Source organism: Elephantulus edwardii, unplaced genomic scaffold (assembly GCF_000299155.1).
Source record: "Elephantulus edwardii isolate Elephantulus edwardi_28Jun2011 unplaced genomic scaffold, EleEdw1.0 scaffold00252, whole genome shotgun sequence".
NCBI lineage: Eukaryota > Metazoa > Chordata > Mammalia > Macroscelidea > Macroscelididae > Elephantulus > Elephantulus edwardii.
Genome location: NW_006400002.1, coordinates 4,072,352 through 4,082,199, shown reverse-complemented (window position 1 = coordinate 4,082,199; position 9,848 = coordinate 4,072,352). Strand labels below are relative to the sequence as shown.

Sequence of the window (9,848 nt, the reverse complement as noted above, 5' to 3'; positions counted from 1 at the left end):
GACCTCAGCCCCGCCAGGCCTACCCGAAATGAAATGATCTCCTCCTGCGAAGCCCCCTGGGGCGCTGTGCAGCGAGGCCCGTTTGGCGGTGGTAACGCTGTGGTCCCAAAGGTCCCAGAGCTGGTCCGATGGGGCTTGGCGCTCAGAAATGATGAATTGATCAGATAGACGAGGCTGGGGCTCGTCTCCGGCTGCTGATTATCGAGGCGATTCTGATCTGAGGCCAGCCCCAGGACATGATGCCTGGCTGACATTCTGGCTACCTGTGACTGTGGAGAGGGGGGGCAGGCTTAGGGTTGGCTTTGGTATCGAGTGTTCTTAGGGAAGGCAGAGGTTGAAGGTGCCCACGTGCTGTTCCCCAACAAAATGGTTTTTTTCTTATCTTTCCTTGTTTTGTCTTCAGGCTTGACTAATCTTGACTCATAACAATGGAAGCTTCTGCCAACTCAGCATATATATAAGTATACAAAGTCTTCCTCTCTTGTGCTGTCCCTTCACCCTTCCAAGCATGATGTCCTTATACAAGAACTGGTCTCACCCGTCAACATGCCCAAAGTTTGAGGCAGAGCTTCAGAATCCTTGCCTCCAAGGAGCAGCCTGGTCTCACCCTCTCCATGACTGACTAGTTCGTTCTCTTAGCAGTCCATGGTATGTTTAATATTTTCCAGCACCACAACTCAAAAGGCATTGATTCTTCTTTTTATCATCTACTTAGTCATTGTCAAGCTCTCTGATGAACATAGCAAGTGATGGCTTGGATTTGGTGCACTTTAGTCTCTCGACTGGCTTTGTTCAAAGCTCCTTGGTACTCTTTAGAGGTCCTTGACAGCAAATTGTCCCAATTCAAATAGAAATGCCTTTTAATTTCCTGGCTGTTTCTAAACAAAACAGAACCCTGCAGGAGAGAAATGTGGAATCTGCTTCCACAAGTACTTCCAGATTGTTGAATGGCTCATGGATTGCCAAAAGAACAGAGAAATACCTCTTGGAGAAAGTGCAACCAGGTGATCCTTAGAGGGAAGGATAGTGAAACTTCTCATACTTTGGTCATGTTAGGAGGGGCTGGTCCCTGACCCTGGATAAAAGCTATTGTGCTTGGAAAAGTGGAGGATCATTGAAAGAGAAGAAGATACTCAACAAGATGGATTGACACAGTGTAACAGTAGAGTTGAACATATTAGATGATGGCACAGGATAGAGTAGGAAAGGTTCAGATCTGTTTATTATGGATTGTATGAGCTGTAGTCAATGGCAGCCAACAACAGCTTCCAATAAGGATTTACTGACTTGGAAATCTAGTGAGGTAGTTCTCTATCCAGTAGGGTTGCTGACTTGGAATCAACTCAGGGGCAGTGGATCTGGTGGGAGGGATTCTTGTGTTTTAAAATATGTGTATGCCTTGAAGAATTTGACAGAGCTTAAGAGAGTTGAGATCCCAGGAACTTGTTTCCAGATTTATTAATGTATATAAAGCCATGAGCATGAATTGCAGTGCTAATGCTAATTTAAAAAGTGATCTACATGTGGTTATTATTCAGAGCCACATTCCTCTTTTACAGATAGTAAAAACTGAAATGTCATATTGTCACTTAGAAGCAGATACTATTTTAATGCTTTGGGACCCAGTAAGAGAGGGTCTCTGACAGTTTTGTAGTGTTTTAAGGACCTGCGGTGGCCAAATAGTAAAAATCTATGCTGCAATCCTGAAGGCATGGAGTTTGAATCCACCAGCTGCTCTGAGAGAAGGATGGGCAATCTTCCATGTGATTGTTGCCTCTGAAATCCTTTTGGAAGGTCAGCTCTGGGTCGGTTCTGACTTGATGGCACATAACAACAACCTGAGTACTAGGAAGAATAACAATACAAAAGCTGTTCAAACTTACCTTAGAAATGGGTGTTATACAATATTCTAAAAGTTATTTTCTTTCTTTTAATATTTTTAATGGCACAGCCGATGCCTGAGTGACTTGTAATTTTAGACACTAAATAAATAGGCCAATTTTTAGATATTTTGAAATGAATGTACCAGATTGTCGGACCGTATTTATAATATGAATCAACACAAATTTGGCTCCCAGGCAAGAGGCAGCAGAGTGAGGAGAATGAAGCCAGACCATGACTAGGAAGACAGATCCCTGGGGGGACAGTAGTGCCCAACAGAGGATGGCACCCAGGAAGTCTGAAATCTTCAGCATGGCATTAGCCTAAATACTACCTTTTAGGCTATAGCTACCAAAATGGTATAAGCTGAAGAGATGTACTCATTCTTATTTCCCCAACATTTAACTCTGACATGTTTAAGTTTGCAAAATAAATATGAAATGAATGGATTTATGTGGTTGAAATGACTACTAAAGATAATACTATTCTCCACATAACAACATTCCAAGGTGCAAGTAGGCCTAACATGACTAGATTACAGAGATTGAAACATTTCCCATCTATAGTTTAAGGGTACCAGGTGGCAGCAAAATCCACAGATAACAGACCCATCAGGCTTCATCTTTCACAAATCTATTTAATGGGAGTAGGCAGCAAGATGTTCCATGATACCTAATCCAGAAGCCTGTCAACACTAGGTGGAGAAGAAGCCCCCATCTTTCTTTCGGGAGTAGCCTCCATTGGTGGCCGCAGTGTGAGGGGACACTGTAGAGAAGAGAAAGCATTGAGAGAGTTGTGAATTCGAGATCTTTAGACTTTTCCAGGAATTTTTAGTCACCTATACATTTCTGTGCATTTGGGGCTCTCAACACCTGGCAAAACTGGTATAAATAGGACTGAGAAAGGTAGCTACAGGCCCTCTAATCAAAGAATTTTGCCCTTGTTGAAAGTATACCCCACTCACTTGATTTAAAGCTAAGCTAAAAGGATCTGAAAAACTAAATTTTATTTCCCATACAATCTTTAACCGTATTCCACAGTGGTTGCATTACTTTATGATACCACCACCAATGTATGAGAGTTCCAGTGTCTTTACATCCTCTCCAGCATTTTCTTATTAGCACTTTCATATAATTGTTTATATGGAATATTTGGAAGGAAATTGTATAGGGGTATAGAATTTATATTGTGGTAATGATGACAGGTACATACAGTTGTTTTGTATGTGTGCCATTCAGTCAATTCCAACTCATAACAACCCTACAGAAGAGAGTAAAACTACCCTATGGCATTTTCTTAGAGCTCTCTTGGCCTAGTGGATAGAAAGTTATGCTACCAAGCTGGGTGATTTTAGTCTGTGGCCCTCAGGCCTGGTTTTAATTGTTTTTGGTTAGACATTGTTCTAAGTGGCATAGCACTGGTCTGTGCATTGTTTTACAGAGGTAACTCGTGGTTGCTGTGATGCTAAACACTGTGACATTGATGTGTCAAATGTGACAATGGTCACCCATGGTGGACAGTGTTTGGTGGAGCTCCCCGACTAAAACAAGCTTGGAAGCAATAGTGGCATCCACTTCCAAAATAGCTTGCTTCCAGAAACTCTATGAACTTGGAGAAATAAAAGTTACACAAGTGTTCAGGTCTTTCGTTTATAGGGTCGCTATGAGTCGCCTACGACACAACGGCACTTGACAACAACAGTCCCATACTCAGCCTGTATCATGGTATTTGTCTGAGATGTTCCAACTTGATCATCATTATTAAAAGATTATCAGTGGTCCTGATGTTTCCTACCAGCAAGTCACCACAACTTCTTGATTCCTGGGTCCATGTAGGATTCTTACACCACCATCTGCCCACCCAGACTTCTGATGCTTACCTATGGCACCCTGGACGCTGTAGATGGACTCCTTCTTAGGGCTGGTCCAGTATCTGATGTTACCCAAGGATGTGATGGGAGGTAGTGGGGAAGAAGGTGAAAGTTTTGGGAGCTTCATTCTAGAAGAAGGTTAGGGAAGAATAGTGGAGAAGAAAATCCAGAAGATGAGAAGGCACAGGGAAGCATACAACTTGAGAGATAAAGCACTCAACGGGCCCTTTTTTAACTTAGTGGAAGTTAACTGACGGTTTTCTTTGTATAGTAAGCATGAGTGTGAAGAATTTCTGTTTATTGTAGACAGTAAAAATATAAAAATGTGTGTCACATATACATGTATTTTAAAAAGAGAATCTGTATACCAAAGAACACTTTATTTGTTATTTCCCAGGAAATATACCTTATAGAGTCTGGATGACAGCATCCTCAAACTGAGAGTAGAAAGGCCTTGCCTCCCACACTTACCCATGGGCATCCTCAATGGTCTTCTGGTGTACCAGAATCTCACATTTGTCCTTGAATGTCTCAGTGTGGTGGTTATACAGGGCTGTTAAGCGGAAATCCAGGTCATCCAGCGGTGCCTACCAAACCCAAAGCCAAACCAGTTGCCATGGAATCAGCTCCAATTGATGTGTCCAACTCGTGTGTTGAGTAGAGCTGCGCTCCTCGTGGTTGTTGTTGTTTTTGTGTACCTTCAAGTCTGAACCGACCTATAGCTGACCCTCTGGGTGGGTTTTCAGAGGCAGTTAATCAAACAAGAGGAAATTACTCATCCTTCTCCCGCAGAGTAGCTAGTGGATTTTTTCTATTTTGGTTTGTGTACCATCAGATCAGACCTGACTGGTACTGGAGGAGATTTGCCCCACCTTCTCCAGCAGAGCATCTGGTGGACTCGAACCGCATACCCCTGGGATTGCAGTGCAACTTCTTGCCACTAGGTCACCAGAGCTCTCTTTAGCTAGTGGATTTGAACTGCATGCCTTCGGGTGTACAGTTCAGCTTCTTATCACTAGACTATAGCAGCTGATTTTTCAGAAGTAGATAGCTAAGCTTACATGGCAACTGTGGTAGGACGCAAATCTAACTTTTCAGTTAGCAGCTAAACACATCTACAAAGGAAGCCCTTGCTCTGGGGCTAAGCAAGCCCCTCTGCCCACACTATCTGATCACTTTCTGTTGGATCCTACCCTTTCCTCAAAAGCTCCTGCTTGTCAGAAATCAATCATCTAACTCCTTGCACACCCAGTTGTTGTTCTCAGTGTCAACACTTGTGGTTTAAGGAGCATAGACTTGTCCCTTTCTTGGTCTTAGGAGTAGTTGGCTCTCACTGGGGACATGGGAATAAAACTGGCCCTGACTTGGGCTTAACGGACCTTTTTTCATTTATGGTTGCATGCAGTCCTTGTTTGGTCAAAAGAAATCTGGTAAGGACTTCATTTGCTCCAGATAATGGCACCTAGCAAAACAAGCCTTCTGATTTCTCAGAAGCAAGACCATTTGGTTTTGTATTTGGTAGGATCTTGATTGGAGACAACAGTAGTCAGAGAGAGACTACTTTTTATTTTATTAATTTTAATGAACATTTACAGAGATTTTGGATTTCCATTCATTCATTGTTGCACTATTTTCTCTACCACCCCCCCAGTTGGTTCCTCTTTTTTTTCCCTTGAAACTCTGTTTTAATTGTCCCATTGCCACAGTGCTTGTCAAAACCAGTTCTGATTAATCTCCTTTGTCAGTGTGTCCTTTGCCATTCCCTATCACTCCTCCCTGAAAGATTTCACCCTGATTCATAAGAAAAGGGGACGGCGTATTCTCTTAGCTACTTCCTGCTGAAAAGGGACACTGTAGGTTTCAGGGTGAAGATCTTCTCTCACTACTCTAAAGGGCCCCTTTGGCAGTAGGAAGAGACAGACTACTTTTTAAAAAGGATGTTAGTGAGCCCTGTGTGGCCAGGACAAGGTTCAGATCTGATGTTCTTCAGGGTCACTATGAGTGGAGGGTAACTTGATGGTAGCTAACAATAACATGTATGTAAAGATGAATAGGATATCCATGCTAGGTACCTTGGGATCAAAAAAATCTGCATCCCGCATTATGGAGGTGATTGTGTGAGCTGCACTGAGCCGACTCCAGGGTTCCTGTTGCTGAGAGAGGTGAGCTGGGTTCTTATTTTGAGATTTCTGTAAGAGAAACCACATCCAAGACCTGGTTACAGGAGGCCTGGGTAACTTGAGTGGAATCCATCCCATATTCCATCCTATTTTATTTGACTATCAGTTCTGCCACTGTGACACTGATGTGTGAAATGCATTAATGGTTGGCTACCCAATGCGGACAGAGAGTGGGGTGAAGCTCCCAATCCGCAAAACAAGCTTGGAAGGAGGAGTGGCATCCACTTCCATAAAGCTTGCCTCCGGAAACCTTATGAACCTGGAGGGAGGATGAAAGGCACCCAAGCATCGAGGACTCTCCTTCATAGGGTCGCTATGAGTCACCTGCGACTCAACAGCACTTAACAACAAAAACAGCAATCAGTTCTGCAGAGAGAAGTACAGTATGGGACAAGATGCCTCAGCCCTCTTATTCTCCTATTTTCCATCTTAAACCAGCCAACAGTCGAGGATACAGGGAAAGGGGTAGAACAGGACTAGGGTGTGAGGAGAGAGAGCAGGTGGGAGAGATGGTGAGCTCAAGTAGAGACGGTGAATTTAAAGAAAAGATGGGTATCATCTGATACAATGAGCTGGTGGAAAGGTGAGAGCTAGAACAAACAGCACGTCCACACGAAGTAGGAGTGAGTCTGAAAAGGGGAGTTTTTCTAGACGGGAAAAGGCAGGTTTATAGGGATTGTACAATATTATACTTGGGGGGTAGGAGTGGCAGGGAGAGGAGCCACAGAGGGACAGTCAGAGACAGGAGGATTAGCAGAGTGCAATGTCCAGTGGTGGAACAAAGCCTTCCACTCAAGAGGGAAGAAAGAAGTCATTGACGACTGCAGGAAAGTCAAAGAAAAAGCCCACAGAGCTCAAAAGTCCTCTAAAGCAAGAATGCAGAAAGTGCACGGCTGATTTAAGTGCCATGTTGTTCATCACGGTATCCCCAGTACCTAGACAGACAATGGGCTAACACGTGGAAGGGATTAAAGATGAAAATAAGTAAAATTATAAGATAAAATAGTAAAACAGAAATCTCATTCAACCTCTCTGACATTAGAATCCCCTCCCCTCCCCTCCCCAATATGGCACGGTTCTGTGCTTCAACTTTGTTAAACTTTAACTGAACTGTTTGTGTCAGACACTGTGTTAACACCAAAGGAGATGAAAAATAAACCAAACTACAAATATGTTTTCAATGTAGGCTCAGCTACAGTTGTGGGTTTTTTTTTAACTTTAAATTTTATTTTATAAAATTTTTATTTTGTACTGATTTACTTAAAAAATTCATATACATTGCTTTTCACACTAGATCTCTCCCATTTCCTTTACTCACTCCTCTCTCTACCCATCAAATTGTGAGACCCTATGATTTACCCCCTGCCCATACTCACCCCTCTGCTCCTACCCTTCCCCACCTTGGATCCTCACGCACATTTTAATAGTTACTTTTTATTTCTACAATAATCTTATACAGTATTTGTCCTGATGGGACTGAGTTAGTTCACTTAGCATAATGTTCTTCAGTCCCTCCCAAGTTAGGTAGTGATTTTGAAAATCATGGCTTCTGTAAATTGCATAGTACTCCATCATGTGACTATACTATAATTTTTTAATCCATTCACTTGTGGTTAGTCATTTGGACTATTTCCATGTTCTTCTGATGATGAATAATGCTGCTTTGAACATTGGTGTACAAGTCTCTGTTTTTGCCTCAGTTCTTATTTTCTTGGGGTATATTCTGAGAATAACTGGGTCATATGGAATTTCTATGTTCAGCTTTTTAAATAAGTTTTATTATTAATTTTAATGAAAATTTACAGAGATTTTGGATTTCCATTCATTCATTGTTGCATTTTTCTCCCTGCCCATCTCTCCCCTCCAATTCATTCTTTGAAAAGTAAAAGAAAAATTCTTTCATTGTGAAATTCTTTCACAATCCCTACCCCCAAGTCCATTCCACTATGCAGTCTTCCTTCTGGACTCATGTCATGACAATAATACTTAATCATATATACCTTTTAAACAGTTTTCTCTCTCATCTGTTTCAATGCAGTATAATTTATCCCGTCTTTCTCAGTCTCCCCCCAACCCCTATGTCAGTCCCGTTTTACAACAGTGGAACTATGCAGTATTTGTCCTTTTGTGACTGAGATATTTCACTCAGCATCATGTCCTCCAGCGTCATCCATTTTGAATACTATTTCATGAGTTCCTTGTTTTTCAATGCAGCGTAGTATTCCATTGTGTATGTTCAGCTTTTTGAGGAAACACCAAATTGCCTTCCAGAATGGTTGTACCATTTTACAATCCTACCATGAGTGTATAAGAGTTCCTATCTCTCCACATCCTCTCCAACATTTATTACTTGCTCTGCTAGGTTGTTGTTTTTTTTTCTCTGCTATGTTTTGATGCATTTGGACCTGGCAGTTTTCCTCACGGCTTTGCCATCTGTATTAACAGATGACTCAGGCTGCCTTCCACTGATAAAGTTAAGACTGCCAAGGAAGCTGCTCTGAAAAAGATCACATGAGAAGGTCTTGGATAAAATGAGAGAAAATTGTGGGACAAAATACAGGCTAGGCTTTCTGTTCTGGTGGAGACTGCTGGCCATCTTGAGACTGGGGCCCTTCTACCGGAAAGCTGGAACTGAGCTCACCTCCATGCATGACTTTTAGCAAACAATAAGTAGGCCAGCAAGGTGAACAATAACACCAGTGAAGTACACACTCCTTAGAACAATTAGAACAGCCACAGGAGATCAAAGAGATAGCAACACTTGTTGGGGAGGGAAAGCTCAGAGGCAGCTTTCTCAGAGGAAAGAAGAGGGATTGGAAATGGGAGACAAAGTGATGTCACATTTTAGGGTTTCTAATCAGTGTCAAAAACTTGAATGAAAAACCTGTTTGCTCTGTAAATTTTTACTCAAAATCATAATGTTGTTATTGTTATGTGCCATCAAGTCATCTGTGACTCATAGCGAGCCATCGTGACCCTAAGTACAACTGCTCTCAACCTGGCCCTCAGTCTCACTGACTCTGACATACCTAATCCCGCTGTTGCCCCAGGTATCAGGTCAATCCTCCTCGTCCTGAGTCTTCCTCAAGCAGATGCAAATGTCAACGTCTCCTTCAGACTCTGAGAATGGGAAGTTACTTTTACTCAAGAAGCATTTTTCCCTCTTGCACACAGTCCTGACCTGTGCGTTGTAGACCAAACCACTCCAGTCTCCCACTCCTCTGACCCCAGCTTCATTTTTTATCATAACCTGACTACACTTAAAGATAGTTTGTGTAGAATGTTGAATGATCCAGGATGTATGAAAAGAAGATGGAAGGAGTACAGAGTCACTGTGTCAGAAGGAATTGGCTGACACAGAGGAATTTCATGAAATAACATATGAGCAAGAACCTATGGTGATGAAGGAGGAAGTTCAAGTTGCTATGAAAAAACTGGCAAAAAACAAGGTTCCAGGAGTTGACAGCATACCAATTGATTTATTTCAACAAACAGACGCTGCCTTGGATGTGCTCACTAAGTTGTGCCAGGAAATCTGGAGGACAGCCAGCTGGCCAACTGACTGGAAGAGATCGATATTTGTTCCCTTTCCAAAGAAAGGTGACCCAACAGAGTGTGGAAATTATTGAACAATATCATTGATATCATATGCAAGCAAGATTCTGCTGAAAATTATCCAAAAACGTTTGGAACAATATGTCAACAGAGAACTGCCAGATGTGCAGGCTGGATTTAGAAGAGGTCATGGTACTAGGTATATTATAGCTAATGTAAGATGGATCTTGGCAGAAAGCAAAGAATACCAGAAGAATGTCTATCTGTGCTTCATTGACTATGCAAAGGCTTTTGACAATGTGGATCACAACAAGCTATGGCTGACTCTGAGAAGAATGGGAATCCCAGAACATTTGATTGTG

General features: G+C 42.2%; 1 protein-coding gene across 1 annotated transcript; it reads right to left on the bottom strand.

The window, feature by feature from the left end:
• Positions 1–2,575: 2,575 nt before the first annotated feature.
• LOC102875624 (chromosome unknown open reading frame, human C1orf194) lies at positions 2,576–8,578 on the bottom strand. Its single transcript, XM_006903752.1, is given in 5 exon segments — positions 2,576–2,646; positions 3,761–3,879; positions 4,217–4,338; positions 5,824–5,940; positions 8,573–8,578. Coding segments are annotated over 5 exon segments (435 nt in total).
• Positions 8,579–9,848: the final 1,270 nt, after the last annotated feature.